General features: G+C 36.5%; 1 protein-coding gene and 1 pseudogene across 5 annotated transcripts in view; both read right to left on the minus strand.

Annotated features, from left to right (window-relative positions):
* ATP11B (ATPase phospholipid transporting 11B (putative)) overlaps nt 1-19,474 on the minus strand; it is a 133,804-nt gene that overhangs the window by 8,677 nt on the left and 105,653 nt on the right. For 2 of the 5 annotated variants that reach the window (XM_007971988.3, XM_007971986.3), the window contains exons 26-30: nt 18,372-18,437; nt 17,730-17,833; nt 16,369-16,534; nt 12,520-12,605; nt 625-758 (exon numbers count right to left, since the gene is read on the minus strand). In XM_007971988.3, coding sequence (XP_007970179.1) covers nt 653-758; nt 12,520-12,605; nt 16,369-16,534; nt 17,730-17,833; nt 18,372-18,437 — 528 coding nt within the window. In that variant the 3' untranslated portion in view covers nt 625-652. Of the gene's footprint in view, nt 1-624; nt 759-7,413; nt 8,703-12,519; nt 12,606-16,368; nt 16,535-17,729; nt 17,834-18,371; nt 18,438-19,474 lie in introns of those variants that run through there. The other 3 variants (XM_007971989.3, XM_007971985.3, XM_007971990.3) reach the window with 2 other exon arrangements.
* LOC140713465 (alpha-ketoglutarate dehydrogenase component 4 pseudogene) lies at nt 7,414-12,504 on the minus strand (annotated as a pseudogene).

Genomic DNA, 19,474 nt, shown 5'->3' on the forward strand with positions numbered 1-19,474 from the left:
AAAGAGCCTGCTCTAACTCATACACTTTTAATTAGACAATAAATACCAAGCAAAAGAAACTTAAAAATCATGACTCATTTCAAAACTTCATTACAGACATAAGAAGATGTAGGGGAGCAGAAATACAGCCTTTTGTGTTTATAAATACCTCAAAGCCTCAAATAAGCAACTGGAAAATATACATACAGAGTAAGAAAAGGAAAGCCTTTGACTTCACTGTTATGTTGAGATTATTTTGTAAAGACAAAAAGCAAAAAAAATTTTAAAAATAATAAAAAGGAAATAGTATATGTATAATTTAAAAAAGAAAGTTATACAAACCATGAAAGAGTACCATATACACACTCCTACTCAGCACATTTTAGAAAGACTATGAGACAAAATGTTTTGTTCATTAGATGAAGTCTCTTCAAAGGTGCTTTCTCTTCCTTTGTGAGTGAAAAAGCCCCTTACCCCAAAGCCACAAAGTGAAATCTACCACCAAGGAATGCTAATAAATAGCAGACTTCCTGCTTCAGTTGGTAAAACCAGCTGCTGATTTATTAGGTATCTAGAGCTGCAGGTTCATCCTTTTCCAGATAGGATACTCATTTGCAGCAAAGGCTACTTAGAGATATTTCACACCTGCTGATGTGGGTCGGACTACATCTTCCTATAACTCGTTCCAGCATTCTTCCAACAGATGCGCACGCTGCTTCTCCTTCCGGGAAACAGCACATGGAGTCCAAGCACTTGATACCTGCATTTGTTTCAGTAAGCTGCAGAGGCGAAGCAGAAAACATTAGTTATTTAAAGATCTGGATTTCCAAAAAGCATTAGAAAATTACAACAAGCACTTTCAAAACAAAGGTAATATATATAAACTTACATGTTTTTCTATAATATGGGAAACATATGAAAGGCTTTAATTTACTACAGTATAACCATCCAAAATTATTTTAAAGCCCTGTATCCTAAATTAGAGGTCTAGTAAAATAATTACATAAATTAAGAAGCTGGATATTATTTAAATCTACTTTTAATGTTTTATTTTAATCATTTATTATGGTCAAAATGATTTCCATCAACCACTCAGGAATGTAATGAATTCCAATTCTGCATGGAGTTTTTCTTTAGGTAAAATGCTCCTGCAATTTCAATGAAAAATGTCTAACAATTGAGAAAAGTGGAGTATGAACTATCTTGAAGACTGGGAAATAACAACCAGGCAGGGCCTCGCCCCAATCTTCAATAACAACAATGGCAGCAAACACTTTATGTATGCTTTACTATGTGCCAGGTTCTAAGCACTCTACAGATAGCCACTCCATACTTATCTTTGAAAAAAGCATCATTTATCATAAATTGCTAAAAACTTTTAAGTGGCAATCATCCCATCATCAGCTCATCCTGCTTTTTAACAGTTAGCTGACAGCACACAGATTACAATTTATTAAACAAGTGAATAAGTAGTACTATCAAGATTTGAAACTGAATTACTTTCTGGAAGTATGCAAGATTTATGTTGACTCAGGCATAAATAGCCCAGCAAGATAATTTTATTCCACACTACTAACAATTTTAACTGAGCAAAAATGAGGGAGAAAGATGGTATGACCACGTAAATCGATGAATCCCAACCCTGGTTTTGTTTGTCAAGGATGTTCCGAAATTTTTCAAGGGCTGTTGTTTTAAAAAAAAACTACCTTATTTCAATTCACTGTCTTTTACATATATAACATCCTGCATAACACATCTTTTGAGGATAGAGGAGAATAAATACAGGGTTGCACTTCCACGAAGGTTGGGAGTCACCACGTGCTGGGTGCAGGCATTGGCAATAGAGGATGTTTGTGGAGATGCTCACAATGAACAGAAGAGACGGACATGGTGGAACGGAAACCTGGCATTCTGAACGTAAGCAACTGCTGACGCCCTGCAAGATGCATGCTCAGAAGATTCGACACCACCCAGTGTGAAACAACGTGGTTCTTATCTGGCAACTGCCTGATGACAGTGTCCTAGGATCAGCTAAGCACTGAGAAAGAGCTAAACTTTACTTGTTCTTTCATTACAATACTCTTGGTTTAGAATTGTGTAGGGCACTGTTTCTTAAACTGTTTTGTGAGCTATTTACATACATTCCATGAAAAAAAAAGGCTGTGTTCAATTAAATTTGGGAAACACGAATTTAACAAAGTTCTAAACAGACTTTTAAAGTAGAGGACTGTCAAGTCAGGATACATGGTCATCTCCATGGGGGAAGCCTGAGATACCGTAATTCTCCCACTCATTTTCTTAGTAGGAGAAACCATACACTTCCACCCCACCAACCAGGAAACATTAAGCAACACCAGGAGGATCATTCATATTCAGAGGAATAGTTTAGGAAATGCTGGTTTAGGTAACAGGATTTCATGAGTTTTCCAGTGTCCTCTTTGGGTCACTGGACTCCAGTTTCCCCAATCTCAAATTTACCCCTTGTAGCAACCCAGACTCCAGGGCTCTTACATGCTCAAAGGATAAAGCCCCACACCCCATGAAGCCTTGAAGGCCTTTTACAGCCTGACCCAAGGCTGCCTTTCCTGCTCTGCTTCCCAATGCTCTGGTGCCGTATCCACTCCAGCCAACCAGGACGTGTTCCCTGCCCGTGGGCATGTGTCAGGGCCTGCTATCAATCAGGGTCCAAATGCTGACCCCTACACCAGGGTTCAGCTTAAAACCCACCATCTCCATCGAACTTCCCTCACCTCTCCAACTATGAGTCATCTCTTTTTCTGATTCTATTTCACTGCTTATTTATATCACTTAATTGGCACAAGCACTTAAACTTCTATTGATCGAGCAAGGTACTGTGCCAGTTTCCACAGGGGATAGTAACCCTGTGCTCAGTCAGGTGAGCTAAAAGGAAGGAAGAAGGTGGGAGAGAGGACCAGTCAGGAAGAGATACCAACAGCAGTCACATTAGTGGAGTGCTCACCACGTATGCCCCAGGGACTAGATAAGATGCTTCTCACAGACTGTCTCACTGAAAACTTAAATAGCCCTTAGGAACAGGCGTTATGATCATCCCCAGTTTAAAGAGGAGGAAACAGTTAAGAATTTGTTCAACGTCACCCACTTAATCTGGGGCTTGAATCTTGGTTTCTTTGCTTGCAGAGCCCAAACCCCTTTACCACATCGCTATTCTGCCTTATGATTGTAAGAGGCAGACTACTCAGAACATAGGAGGGAAAGCTCAAACCCAGTTGCTGTTAGTGGTACTGGTGGGAGAGTATGAAGATTTGATGAAAAAGGTGGCATTTAAAATACATCTTAAAGGACTCGGGGGGGCATTTCAATACAGCAGGAGATGGCGGAGAAGAGATATTCTAGGCTGAGGGAGGAGAAAGAGTGGCTATGTGTGGGCAGCAGTGTGGTATGTATTCAGCACAAGCTTAGCCTAAGTGTAAGGGAGTGGTACTGTCCCCCTGCAAAAAGACACGTTGTGACTCAAAGTGTGGTCCATGGATCAATGCTGATCCATAAACACTATTACCAGTCCATGAAGAAATAAGCATTTGTAATCTGTGAGAATAAGAGCTTAGAAATTTTTACAGCAGTTGGACAAACTATGTTTATAACTGTTAAATTCAATAATTTAAAAATTTGGGCTTATTTTATATATCTTTTAGATTTCATTTTCCTGTAATTAATTTTTATTGTATTTGTAAAAGCACTGGCTCAAGATAAACTGGAAATTAAAACAAAACAAGAAAATAACAAACTGGTCCTTTACCACATTTACTTGGGGAGAACTAAACCAGAAACTCAAAAGAGCAAGGATCTTGTCTGACACTTTTTAGTTTAACAACATGTGCTGTGCTCAAAGCTGGTGCTCAACCAAACTGAGGAGAAATGCATCGAGATGACACCCAGAAGGTAGCCAGCGCTTGAATATCCATATATATGCAAGACACTGCCTTGGTCTGGATCTGACCTTACGTAATCATCTTGCTTTGCATTCATCACCTTTCACTTTATTTTTATTATTTTTAGAGACAGGGTCTTGCTCTGTCATCCAGGCTGGAGTGCAGTAGCACAACCGATCATAGCTCACTGCAGTCTCAACCTCCTGGGCTCAAGCAATCCTTCCACCTCAGCCTCCTGGGTGGCTACTACAGGTGTGCGTCATCATGTCAGGCTAATTTTTAATTTTAGTAGAGACAGGGTCTTACTATACTGCCCAGGCTGGTCTCAAACTCCTGGCCTCCAGTGGTCCTCCCACTTCAGCCCCTCAAAGTGCTGGCATTACAGGTGTGAGCTACTGAGCCTGGCCATCCTTCGCTTTAAAACTGAAGGACAGTTATGAAAATATAGACATCCCAACAGAGAAGGTAAACATCTTGAAATGTCAAAAATTTTAAGAAATGACTTCTTCGGATCACTTTTTGAACTTATATATGTGCATATATAGTTTGTATGTATATGTTTCCTTTTTTCTCTAAAGAAAAAAAAAAAGGAACTCAGCTGCTTGTTTTTTCTGAGACTGAGTCTCACTCTGTTGTCCAGGCTGGAGTACAGTGGTGCGATCTCAGCTCACTGCAACCTCCGCCTCCTGGGTTCAAGCAATTCTCATGCTTCAGCCTCCTCAGTAGCTGGGACTACAGACACGCACCACCATGCCCAGCTAATTTTTTGTATTTTAGTAGAGATGAGGTTTCACCATGTTGTCCAGGCTGGTCTCAATCTTCTGAGCTCAGATAATCTGCCCACCTCAGCCTCCCAAAGTGCTAGGATTACAAGCATGAGCCACTGTGGCCAGCCTCAGCTGCTATTAAAATGCTGAATGTTGGCTGTGTTTCTGTAAAGCTATCTATAGAAAATGCTATATTGTTCTCTAGCAAACCTCTAAGCTCTACTATTTTCCCATATATATATCTTTGATCTCAATATTCAGGAACTGAGAGCTCGGCCAGAGTACTTGTATAGCCATAGTTGCCAGTATAATTGGGCGAGGGAGAATGGAGTTGACCATTTAGAGCTCATTTCATTCAAAGTAAGGAGAGGAAATCATTATATTTTTTGGGAGACCACTTATAAATAACAGAAAAGAAAAAAAAGCATAGTAATGGGAGTGAGACCCTACCTGGTGGTATCAACAGGTAACTTTTAATTTACTAGACGTTGTGATTGGTAAGCTTCACTTTCCATCACACTTGCTCCCAGGAATGACCACATAATTTAGTGCTAGAAAGGCTGTCAAGAAAAACAACTATGCCTATTCAACATGACTATGCACAGATAATAAAAATGCTAATCTTCACAGAAATTGCCCTTTGAAATAAATTCTGGTTCACTGCCTTTATTTCCATTATTTTCATGTCAATGACAATAAACAGATATTTCTTATTGCTTATACAAAATATTTTCCTGAAACCTTACAACCTTCCTTAAATCTTATAAATTTTAGAAAAATATCTTACATTTCTAACATTTTTTAGTCACACTTATGACATTCTATCAAATCAAATAAAGGTTTTTGTTATTTGAAGTTTAGATAATAACTGTCAAACAATTAACCATGCTAGGTCTTTTGCCCTGAAAGGTGTTTTATATACTATATAATCAAAGTGAGCACCTTGCATGGCCTTAAAGGAGTTATTTGGAAAGAAGCTTTCAACTCTAATTATAAAAACAAAATGAAAAAAAGAGGAGGTTTGTGTTTAAGGAAATGTTTTTCTTTTTAATGTAAAATCAAGTCATCAAATATTACATTTTCAAATCTGATTAAGACTCATAAAATTTCTAAAACAAGTAACAAGCTTCATCTCATAATTCAGAATTGTGATGGAGATAGCCATGTAGTGATGAAATCTGGGTAACTGGTATATCTTACTCAAGGGCTGTTTCTCCAAAACATTCTTCAAGCTCATATTCACTCTTCTAAACTCCCTTTCCTCTCTCCTTCCCTCTAAGTAAAATAAACAACTTAGAAATATGGTTATAAAATACTTCCATACTGTCTTTTAGGAATTTCTTAAGAGAAGGAGATTTCTGTATGTATTACCTAAATTTAAGTATGAAAATAAGAATATGGGCTGGGCACAGTGGCTCACATCTGTAATCCCAGAACTATGGGAGGCAAGGAAGGTGAATCACTTGAGGCCAGGAGTTCGAGACCAGCCTGGCCAACAAGGCGAAACCCTGTCTCTACTAAATATACAAAAATTAGCTGCATATGTAGTCCCAGCTAGTCCGTCAGCTGAGGCAGGAGAACTGCTTGAACCCAGGAGGTGGAGGTTGCAGTGAGCTGAGATGGTGCCTCTGCACTCCAGCCTGGGCAACAGAGTGAGACTCTATCTCTATCTCAAAAAAGAAAAGAAAAATATGATGAGAATTATACTGATTCGGTAAATTTATTTTGATAATCTGGCTTATTCCTAGTTTGAAAGAGGACTAAGGGCCTTCTGTTTTAATGATGTACTTACTCTACTGGTTACATAAATAACAACATATGACCAGGAATTTGTAGTTTAGGTGAGGAAGAAATTAATACCTGTGAAAAATGATAAAATCCCCAAACTTAATGCAGAGGGTAAATTAACATCACAGGGTGTAAGAGAGAATTCACTTATCATTCCTTTGCCAAAGTCACCATAATAAGGCTTCTGTTATTTAATGGGAACATTCTAAGAACCCAATTCTCAACTGTATTGTACATTTAATGGACATATTAAAGCAAAGCAGTACCAGATCCACATCGTATGAAATATCCACTAGAACTCGAATGTGTGGGGAACTTTTATCACAAAGGACACAATCTTATAGTTTTGGTATTATCAGGTCTCAAGTAGATAATCTGCTTTGTAGACTGTCCAGGGCATAACATAAATCCTAGGCAGCAGCAAGCTCTTCACATGAACTTTCTTTGGAGCTCAATCAGAGCATATTAAAAAAAACTAAACATCTTTCTACAGCAAGGCACAATGCAAGAGAAATATACTGTAAATATCATATGAAGCATACCAAAACAAATACAAATTCCGAATTCTTTTGAATATCTTTTCAACTAATATTTAATAACAGAGTTGATTAATTTTTCATGTAGGGCAATCCGCTAATCTAATTTAAAAACTGTATCTTATAGAATAGTTCAGATTCTTTAAATTATTCTACCTGTTCCAAGGTCTGATTTATAGTGTTGTTAAAAGATTTACAATTTTCAAGTCGCTTTTTACAAAATTTCATCACTGCTTATCCCATATGAGACAACAGCACTTTCTTGACTAGTAATGACAATAAATAAAATAGCAATTAGTCCAAATAATACAATTATTAGTGGCAGGAAATTTTATCCTCCATAATCACTACCAATCAAAATATTCTGCATATCCCAATTAGGTCTAGAAATGTTGTCAGGGTTATTCCTCAAGAGAAGAGAAAATCAAGCTCTCATCAGTTCTTATTTCTTTTTTTTTTTTTGAGACGGAATCTCGCTCTGTTGCCCAGGCTGGAATGCAGTGGCGCGATCTCAGCTCACTGCAAGCTCCGCCTCCCAGGTTCACGCCATTCTCCTGCCTCAGCCTCCCAAGTAGCTGGGACTACAGGCGTCCACCATCACATCCAGCTAATGATTTGTGTTTTTAGTAGAGATGGGGTTTCACGTGTCCGCCAGGATAGTCTCAATCTCCTGACCTCGTGATCCACCTACCTCAGCCCCCAAAGTGCTGGGATTACAGGCATGAGCCACCACGCCCGGCCTTTTAAAAACAATTTTTATTAAAAAGATACAACTATGAAAATTTATGAGCCAGGTGTGGTGGTTCACACCTATATCCCAGCACTTTGGGAGGCTGAGGCAGGTAGATCGCGTGAGCCCAGGGGTTTGAGACCAGTGTGGGCAACATGGCGAGACCCAATACAAAAAACTAGCTGGGCATGGTGGGATGCACCTGTAGTCCCAGCTACAGGAGCAGGGTCTGGGGTGGGAGGACCACTTGAGCCCAGGAGGTTGAAGCTGCAGTGAGCCATGACCGTGCCACTGCACTCTAGCCTGGGCGATGAAATGAGACCCTGTCTCAAAAGATTTATGAAAAGAATGGAAAGTTTGTTGAATATCAGTCAGCAGAAAATTTCTCAGTACTAAGTCTAAGCACCCTACTCTTTGATCATTCAACTTAAAAGGTGACTTAGATAAGTAATTCAGTATCTTACTGCATTAAGATGGGTAAATGATACACAACTACAACTTCAAGGGGGAAAATGATTTCAGAGAAAGCAGAAATAGCAAGACATTTTCAAAAGGAGAAGCGAAAAGGAGTATTTTCTTGAATGTAAGACAATAGGTTGTGAGAGTATCTTCACAGCTTAGAATGTGAGGTGAAGTCTGATTTATCTTTGGAACTCTAAAGAGAGATTGACAAAATTTTCAGGGATGGACATATGAAAAATATAAAGATCACAAAAAAGGAAAACAACAAAACCAAAACAACATATGAGGAACAGCGAAGGAATTAGTAACGAAATGGAAATATCAGGTCAGGTGTCCCATGATGTGCCCCCCAAGCAGTAGAACTTAGCGGATGAGTCCCCGGGAAGGTCCAGCGCAGTACTACCTAGTGCACGCAACAACTGTCCTGCTGGCTGCAAGTCTCAGCTAGCAGGTGCCTACTGTCCTCCCCTCTGTGCTGGCTTTCAGCAAATTCATATGCTGAGCTGACTGAACCCTTATCTTCTTCCATCTGGAAGGACAGAAAAGCAACAAGTCTCATATTACAGAACGATACTCTTCACCATATAGAGGTTTAAAATCAAAGCAACAAGTTGGCGTCCACAATCTGAGGCACAAAAGAAATGTTCAAAGAACAGCACATTTACTGTCACAAAAGAGGGCTAACGGGAACTTTTTTTTCCCAAATGTATATTTTAATAACTATAAAGTGTATAAACAATTAGGTAAGCTTGTGGAGAAGCTGACCAAGATACATAAATTAGGAAATACAAATGTCCATCTAAATTTTCTATATTTCATTTTTTAATACTATTTATTAAAGGTGTTTAATATACAGTTTCTCATCTGTCATTTTGGAAGTCCTTTATTGTAAAGACAATTCTATTGTCTGATGACACAGCAGCCACCATGGTTATTCAGGACCTCCATGTTGGATAAATTCAATTTCTTCTTGAGACACAAGTTTCCTTCTGTATTTCTAAGGTAATGTTTTTATTATTTCTGCAGTATCTGGTGGACCCTGATACATCAGCAAATCTGGTGATTTACTTCCCTTAGAATGTTGTGAAATTACAGAAGAGTGAGATGGTAGCCCTGCTGATCTCAAAGCTTTTGATACATTGGGTTTAGGATTGTCTCTTCTGTCAGGAAACCTTATTAATGCAGTGTGTGGTTTGACTACCTGAACGGCCCTACTGGCAGACGCCATCTTGCTGCCCATCATGACCCCTGAAAAGGGGCAGTTTCCCTAACAGGAACTTCTTAAGGGGAACATAAGCACACAAAATAAAGCCATGATTTTCCAGTGCACAAAGCTCTAACTAAACATATATTACAGCTAAGTTAAAACAAAATTTCTTTCAATAAAATTCAGTTTCTTCTATTAAATTCACTTGCCACCAAGATTTAGGGTTCTTATTGCAAAGGTATGTCCAATTTCTCACCTTTCCTGCTTCCCTTCTCAGAAGACTTCTCTACTCTAACTGGACTTCATGGCCTTAGAAATGTTGAGCATATGTGCAAAGCGCTTCACCTGATCTATTTGTTAACAAAATAAATTTAATCCTCAATTTGAAACAGATTTTTAATGAGGGTCAATAATTTATACACATTTCAGTTCTTTTTCTGTATTTGTATTAGAGACCTTCTAAGGAAGTTTAAAGTGTGTCCACAGCCATCCTTATTTTAAATCTTATTAAATTACAAGAAAATGTCCTTAATGAATAAAAAACAATTTTGCCTCATCTCTATGTATTTTCCCAGGATTAAGACTGACCAATAATTATTTCTATGAAAGATGTAATGCTGAATTTCTGATATAAACAAAAAATTAGCAGAATTTTTTGGTTTCAAGAGTATAGTAAGTTTATGTGAAGATATCTTAATAGCTTTGCCTATAATACAGGGGAAGAGGGGAAGGGAAAATACTCAAAATGAGTTTTGTTTATTCAAAAGAAAATTGTTAATAGTTTTGTATTGAATTTTTTTTTTTTTTTTTTTTTTTTTAAAAAAAAAGAAGTCCCACTCTGTTGTCCAGGCTGGAGTGAAGTGGCATGATCTTGGCTCACTGCAACCTCCAACTCCTGGCTTCAAGCGATGCTCTTGTCTCAGCCTCTCGAGTAGCTGGGATTACAGGTGTCTGCCACCACGCCCAGCTAATTTTTGTATTTTTAATAGAGATGGGGTTTCACCATGTTGGCCAGGATGGCCTCGAACTCTTGACCTTAAGGGATCCACCCGCCTTGGCCTCCCAAAGTGCTGGGATTACAGGCGTGAGCCACCGCCTGGCCTTAATTGTCTTTAAGAAGTACTAACTTGATTAAAGATTAAAAAGCTCTTAAAGATACCTGATATCCATACAGTTTTCCTCTCTGTCACAGGAGTAAACAGTTACGCTACTATGGATCACACCCATGTAATACTGCTCAATGCAGTTTAAAAAACCGATGCATTCAAAATTCAGAGGCTGCATCAGCAGAAAGATGTATATGGGCACTTATTCTCCATGCAGCTATGAACAAATGCCCACCTAGTGGTCACTCACTGCTCAATCTGAGTAACTGTTTCTCTGCCTGGCTTTTAGTTGAGCACAGTATTTCTTCTTTTTGTTTTTCTATGATGCTGATGGTAAATAAGCAGACCACAGTATGTAAAATGTGACAGGTGAAGAACCTGGAGGCCCAGAGGTTAAGTGACTTGGTTAGGACCCACTAGGAGTAGCACCAGCTGCAGCATCAGCATTCAGGCCTGCCGCTCTCTGAACAGTGTTCTTTCCCACTTGTTACACCACCTGATTGGAGAGTGGCTTGCAGAAAGACCATCTCATCCATATCCTGTTCTCATTGTGACCTTTCACAGATGAATGTTCTGCTTACTGTTTTATCAGAGTATTACAGAATCAGTGATTTCTTTGATTTATGATTTCCTTTCTCCATTATTCTTAAATCTAGCTTTGCTAAAAAAATGCGGTTTGATTTAAGCCAGTATATTTGAAAATATGATTTCATAAAAATATGATTATTCACAATATAAAAGTTATCTTTATATGACAAAAAACAGTTGGCCAGAGTGTGCTTTTAAATAATGAACTCTCCCTCTGCTTTAGAGTTAAATAATTAGATGCTAAAAAATGTGATAGAAAGCCACTGTTTTTAAAGTCACCTACTGATAAAATTGTGATACACCTATCTGGCTGAGCCAAAAGTGAAGGTAAATCTTTGTTTTAATTTAGTTCTCATTTTAAATATAAAATTTAGTTGACTACCACTTAAACACCCATTTGTGTACTCATCTGTAATTATTACACCATTGTAATTTGAAATAGAATATTTTTTAAAGTTGAAGTTAATAATAACCTGAAAGGTTTAATAAACCTTTAAATGGCTCAATATTATGAACTTACGGAGTTTTATAAAAGGTGATTTAAGTGGTGCTTTGTAAAAGCCATTCATTTGATCAGAAAAACAGAAAGATTAGAAACCTTGAGAATAAAAAAGAATTTAAAATTCAAATGAGCATAAAGATTAGAAACTCTGAGAATAAAAAAGAATTTTAAAAAATACACGATTAAGAATCTGTAAGAAACCAATAGAGCAAGAAATGGAAAAGTGCCAATTTCTAAAAAGAAAAATAATAAGTTATATTACTTTTCCCCTTCAAACCATACTTAATACATAGTTTTAGTATCTTAATATAAAAAATCCTAGAATTTAAGCTTTCATCCCTTTCTATCAAAAGACATCTCTATATTATTTTTTGTACAAACTGACAGAATGCATCTGTCTGTGGAGATAAAGATAAGACATACACACACATTGTTCAATTTATAGATGCACTAAATAGTAGCCAGGATATGAAATGCTTCAGCAGCCATTACAGTATACAAACATAAATATGCACATGTATTTACAATACAAATTAAGGCAAGATTAAAAAATGGACAACTCTCACTTCCAAATATGTAGCTTTAATTACTCAACATGCAGGAGCATTCATAAATATGAATAACATGACAAGCAGAAGCATTAGAGTTGTACTAGAAAAGATAGTTAAGGTGTAAAAATATATTAACAAGGTATAGATCTCTGTTCTGTGATCACGTTGAATTTTTATCTGAATTTTCTTCTCAAAGAAGAAATGGATTTTTTTTATTTTTTTTATTTTTAGGTTTTAATGTATATGTTAATAAAGGTCAAATTAGCCAGAGACAGGGCCATGCTAACAAAAATGCCCCACTCTTTATTCATGCCTCTGCCCATCTTTTGATATTGTTTAATTGACCTTTAGCATGCAGAAGAGTTAATGAGGTTCTACTCCTCCTACTCTACCTAAGTTTGCTCAGCTGATTCCTTGCCCTCGACAATGGCTGCAGTGCGATGAACTCGTCACTTAAAGCAACTGTGTTGGAGTACATCTATAAGTGGACAGAAAAGGGATGGACACACAACAAGTCAGTGAGCTGTATTCATCACCTAAGAGACAGACACAGGACACGCTTTGTAAATACATCTGTTCCTACAGGAGGAATAAATATCATACGTGATACACATACATGACTAACATTTGTAGGGCTGTTGGCTGTGCCATCAAAAGAATTTATTATTCACTCTTAACACCACATTGTTATTCTGGAGAAAAACAAGGCTCAGAAAACATGCTGACAGCTCTTCCTCTGATACGATTTTTCTTGCTACTTTTGGTAAACAATGAAGTAGCTGACAGTTTTCTAGCCATTTCTCCATCATTTGAAATCAGGAATGATATAAAGCTAAAATAATGATTACTGACTATAACAAGGAATAATGTTACATATAGGATTTCAATGACCATATACTGTTTCAGCAAAAAAAAGAAAAAAAAAAAAGGAAAGGAAAAAATACACCAACCCCAGCAGGCTAGAAGATCCCTGAGTAGAAGCAGAGATTTCCTTCTTGGATTAGACCACCTAGAACATCCAGTTAAGTCATTTAGAAGTAAATTTAGTGAGCCAAGAAGGAAGACCATACTAGCTTTTATACATAGATAAAATGATTGATCCACTGTACATTCCATTTTTAATCAAATAGACTAAACCAATTTTAGCTTTATAGTGAAAGAACCAAAATATGTATAAGCACTTTTAACTTTCAACTTGTCTAACGGCCTACCTTAAGGTAGTCCAAACATTTCCTATGTATTACTTTAAAAAGAGGCTACCGGAAAGGTAACAAGAACTAATATATAATATATATAATATAATATATATAATATATTATATATATAACCTTTTATATTATTAAGAAACCTCTAAGAACACGTGTAAGTTTGCAAACGCTCTGCCTAAAGTAGAATTTCTAAGGATACATATAAATAAATCTGATTACAGGTTGAGTATCTCCAATCTGAAAATCCAAAATCTGAAACTTTCTGAGTGTAGACATGATGCTCAAAGAAAATGCTAATTGAAGCATTTCAGATTTTGTATTAAGGATGCTGAATCAATAAGTATAATGCAAGTACTCTTTAAACAATCTGAAATCTGAAACAAGCATTTTGGATAAAGGATACTGAACCTATATTTACTCTTATAAAGAATTAAGTATATATTTTTTTGTGAGATGGAGTCTCACTTTGTCGCCTAAGGTGGAGTGCAGTGGCGCAATCTTGGCTCACTGCAACCTCTGCCTCCCAGATTCAAGAGATTCTTGTGCCTTAGCCTCCTGAGTAGCTGGGACTACAGGAGTGTGCTACCATGCCTGGCTAATTTATGTTTTTAAATTTTTATTTATTATTATTTTTTGAGACGGAGTCTCACTCTGTTGCCCAGGCTGGAGTGCAGTGGCGCCATCTCAGCTCACTGTAACCTCCACCTCCCAGGTTCAAACAATTCTCTTCCCAAGTAGCTGGGACTACAGGTGCCCGCCGCCACATCCGGCTAATTTTTATGTATTTTTAGTAGAGACTGTGTTTTACCATATTGGACAGGATGGTCTCCAACTCCTGACCTCGTGATCCACCTGCCTCGGCCTCCCAAAGTGCTGGGATTACAAGTGTGAGCCACTGTGCCCGGCCTATTTTTTTAATTTTTAGTAGAGACCTAGGCTTTCGCCATGTTGGCCAGGCTGGTCTCAAATTCCTGAGCTCAAGCCATCCACCTGCCTCGGCCTCCCAAAGTGCTGGAATTACAGGTGTGAGCCACTGCACCCAGCCTCAAGAATTAAGTCTTTAAAACAATGCCATCCATATATTTTGGTGAAATATAACTATATTTAGGTCAAAACAGGGAGACAAAGTATTCTCCATAAAGATCTAGAGTAAGTATAATGAACAAAGCCTTAAAAATAGTACTCTTTTATTGTAAATTTTTTTTCCAGAAGATTAGGAATAGTAAGCTAGGCAAACTTTCTGATATATGTTTAAGTAATATGTTACAGAGTGGAAAAGTCTGTCCACACTGATATAAATATATATGCATGGACAGATAGAGCAATCAGATTATGCAAATTTTTTTAGCCCCAGTTGGAGATCAGTGTAACAGGGTAACATTCTCATCCTCATTTTACTTACAATGATAACTGTTTTACTGAGGATCAACTATATACAGGCTCAGTGTGAGGCACTTCATACTCATTATCTCTAACAACCATGTAAAGTAGTAATTATTTATCTGATTTTATAGAGGAGGAAACTGAGGCTTATGAAGTGCTTGATCAAGGACATACATATGAACTGTTGAAACAATATCTGAATTCAAGTTTGTCAGGCTTCACAAGCCTATGCTGTCTCAATGGTGTGAATGTGTATACTGGCTAGGATTTGGTTATTGAAGCAAACAAATGCTAAAGAAATGTTGTGGACATGACCAACTGAAATTAAAACTAATGCACTGGTCAGGAAGCCTAACTTACATCACTAAATGTTTAGGAAGTAGTTTTTCTATTTGTAGGATGAATATACAACTAAATTTCCAAAATTCATCTGGCATGTTACAAGCATGTTTAAAAAATCTCAACCTGGGAAGAACTAAATGATTAATAAACTCAGGGCATAAGAGTTGACTAGAATATATTTTTGAGAGTATTTATCTAATACTACAATATAGTTAAAAGGACAAATTGAGAGACTTCTAGCTCAGGTACTAGTCAAATATATAAAAGAGGCACATTCAACTAAATAGCTACAATTTTTGAGCATCTACTATGTATTTGGAAACTTTTTCATTTAATCTTCACTAGAAAGGTAATACAAAAGATATTTCTATCGTAATTTTACCAATGAGGAAACTGAGATTTAAAGTCACAGAGATACCAAATGGAAGACCTGGGATTTGAAATGAGATCTATTAGGCCCCCAAGATTCTTAAGCACTATGTAACATACCGCTAATATTTGCTGTAGTTTAATATTTATTAATAAATGTTTAGTGAGATAATATGTTTTTAAAAATTCTATTCTGTACAAATTATTGAGGTTAAAGACCTCATTTCATACTTTTTTGGTGAAAATAATATGATCAGAAAAAATATTACTCAGCCAGGTGCAGCAGCTCACACCTGTAATCCCAGTGCTTTGGGAGGCCGAGGCAGGAGGATCACAAGGTCAGGAGATCGAGACCAGTCTAGCCAAAATGGTAAAACCCCGTCTCTACTAAAAATACAAAAAATAGCCGGGTGTGGAGGCAAGTGCCTGTAATCCCAGCTACTCGCGAGGCTGAGGCAGGAGAACTGCTTGAACCCAGGAGGCAGAGGTTGCAGTGATCCAAGATCGTGCCACTACACTCCAGGCTGGGTGAGAGCAAGACTCCATCTCGGAAAAAAAAAAAAAGAAAAATTCCTCAAATTATTATGTTTCTAAAGACATAGCTATAGATCTTCATTTTATATATATATGATCGAATGTTGTGATATTACTTTAAAATATTTACTATTATCTGGATATAACTTGATAGTTTCATATCTAAAAACATCAAGTTTTATTAACACAATGTAATTAAAAAATAATTTATCAGTAGTCATAAAATTAATAGAAATAGTAAGAAATAACTTTAAAAATATCACATTGAACAATGTTTATGTTACAAAATACTTGAAACAGGAATGACTAATTTCCTATTTTCTGACATAAGCAAATTATGACAGCTATTCATCATTAAAGATCCCTAACTAAAAAGATAATGAATTTATTACAAAAAGTGGTTACCTGTGCCTTTTCAGTACTTGTAGGGTAGAGGTGTCGGTCAAATACCTTCTTTATGATATCAAGAAATAGACATGTAACAACCATGAGGATTATGGCAAACCAAGCAGAACCACTTGATAGGAGCTGAATAAACACAAAGTACATATTCTGGGAGCCCAAAAATGGCCTGCAAAGAAAGACAATGTGCTTAATAAAAGTGGAAACTGAAAGACTTAAATCAGGACATCATATAAAGACACTACAGTTGAACGTAACAAGTACTCCAAGAAAATGTTCAAAACTGAAATCGGTATAATTTAATTAACTGAAAAACTAACAAGATAAGCTTTAATTGTTAAAAATAAAACAACTATAGTTTTTATTAGGAAAATGGCAAGCAGTTGACCAGATAACCCTTAGTGGTAGCATATCAGAAGAATAATGTACTAATACAGACTTAAGGGACCAAGCAAAGCAAGAAAAAGGGTGTAACAAAATATCTGAGAAGACTGATTATCCAAATCTTAGAATGAAAGCTTTATTCAGAAGCTCTTCTTCAAAAACATATTTTAAAATTAATGTACTCACAAATACTAGTTTTAATAGTAGTAGGTGTTATAAAGATATTCTTTTTGGGTTTTTGTATATACTACCTCAAAATAATATGGTGAAATATAGAAACATTCATAATATCCTTTTATGATCCTAACTAGAAGCTAATGTTTAGCTAATCCAAATTTTTTTGGCCTACCTTCAGAAGCTTTTTTGTCTGATAGATGAATCAAAGACATAGCAGGCAAATGTAATATAAATTCTCCAAAAGAGAGCCTTCAGTTATCCATCACTTACCAAAGAATCTTAGGAGAAACATTAATTTTTAATCTCTCAGAGTAGCCAGTTGAGTATCTGATTCTATCAATGAAGATGATGCATACTACTTACTTTTGTGAGAAAAGTTAATGACTAATATTTAATGGTTCTGTGTGACTTACTTTATTGTATATATTAATACATAATACATTAATACATAATATAACTAGTGTAAAGAAAATTAATTGTGAAATAAGACAACTGGGGTTTAAATCGTGGCTTTGCTACTTTTTTGTCTTTGTGACCCTGAGGCTCAGTTTCTACACAGAAAAAAACAGGGATAATGATTGTGATGAATCAATATAATATCTTACACAGAAAATCTAGAAAAATTGTAGATATTCAATAAATGTTAGTTTTTTCCTCTCCATATCAGTAAGATCAACTGAAAGAAGTAAACTTACCAGGAGTCTCAAATCTGTTATGAGCAGAATATGTTCATAATGCAACCTATCACAATAAAGGTTTATTATGTCGAAGCAATCCATTTAAAATACAACATATTCACTCACCAGAGAATCCCTCCATAAAACAAGGAAAACACAAAATAAAATATAATAGATCCCCAGGTAACGAGATGGTTGATCCAAGTCCAAAAATGGGTTTCCAGAGCCATCTAAAAAAAAAGTTTTTATATCCTTAGAAATATAAACAAATAAAGCTTTACCTTAACTTTTCAGATAAAACTCAAGAATAAACATAAATATCTAAAAGTCCCTCAGAAGACAGATATAATCCCTCAAAATCCCTCAGAGATAAATACGAATGAAAAGGTCCTAGTATAAAATGAAATAATTTCAGGTTTATAATATTTTTCTTCTTTGAGGAAGCAGCATTCAAATTTCATGTGATTACTCTATTTTCAATTCCATGGCCTAAAACAAATTACGTTGTCCGGCACTATACGCAGAGAAGAAAAATTTTAGAGATTTTTAAAAATGTGATCATAAAAATCAGTTGAGGCTTCCTAAAATAAACTTTAAAAATAACTTTTGACAAAAATTTAAGTGAATTATTAAAATAGTAATCAGTGAAATTAATCGTTTTTGAAAATGGAAAAAGGAAAAGTATCTATGGCTAAAGAAATGAAGAAAATTAACTAATTATGTAAACAGTTGCAAAATGTGTCCACATTTCTAATTTCAGTACCATACCTTTACTGTGACTGTAATAACCATGACTGTGAAGACCAAAGTGCCAAATGTCCAGTTTCCAAACATCTAAACAAAAAGAATACACTATTACATTATGTGTTAACATAATGTTAAATAAAATGTCAAGTAAAAAGTCATCTAATTCTCTACTAAAAATACCTTGAATTTTTAAAGTCATGTACATTTGAAACCGGTGACTATACTCATAAAGTTAAGAGTATGAGAAGAAACAGCATAAAGCATTATTTACATGTGTTATTATTACACACAACGATCTTTTAGATATCATTATCAGACTGGAAACCCAAAGACGGGTGTAGAATGGTGTGGCCCAGACTATTTTTAGTTAGAATAATGTAGTCATTAGGGTCTGCTTTATTGCTGTCGCACACTAAAAATGGTAACAAAATCCTTTTCAATCACAAGTATTTTCAGAAACCTTTCCAACCAGATGTCACAGCAGAGCACCTGACACAGTATTTTTGGATACAGTACAGTACAGCAGGAAGAAAGAAATTTACACTTAAAACCTGTATTTGAAAGGAAGGATAATGGATCATGGAATTATTCCTCAAAGGATTCCATGTAAAAATTCTGTTATTGCCAGTCAGAAAGTATTCCCCCAGGCTTTAAGCCAAAACTTATTAAGGTATTAAACATGCAGAACCCCAAAACAGCTTCAGGATTTTATCTCTACAAATAGAAATACAACCAGAAGTTTAATAATTTAGTTTACAAAGTAATCGTCGTTAGTCCAAACGGCACCGTTTTGTAAGCTCCCTGCTATTTTGCAGACCGTGGTCAAAGTCAACATTTCACAGGGGTTCGGGACCTTGGAAACATCCTGCCTACCACCATCTGACCACTATAGAAAGATCGCTATCACGCCAGGTGCGGTGGCCCACGTCTGTAATCCCAGCACTTTGGGAGGCTGAGGCAGGTGGATCGCCTGAGGTCAAGAGTTTGAGACCAGCCTGGCCAACACTGTGAAACCCCATCTCTACTAAAAATACAAAAAATTAGCTGGGCACAGTGGCGGGCGCCTGTAATCCCAGCTACTCTGGAGGATGAGGCAAGAGAATTGCTTGAACCCGGGAGGTGGA

The sequence above is a fragment of the Chlorocebus sabaeus genome, chromosome 15, assembly GCF_047675955.1.
Source record: "Chlorocebus sabaeus isolate Y175 chromosome 15, mChlSab1.0.hap1, whole genome shotgun sequence".
NCBI classification, from domain to species: Eukaryota; Metazoa; Chordata; class Mammalia; order Primates; family Cercopithecidae; genus Chlorocebus; species Chlorocebus sabaeus.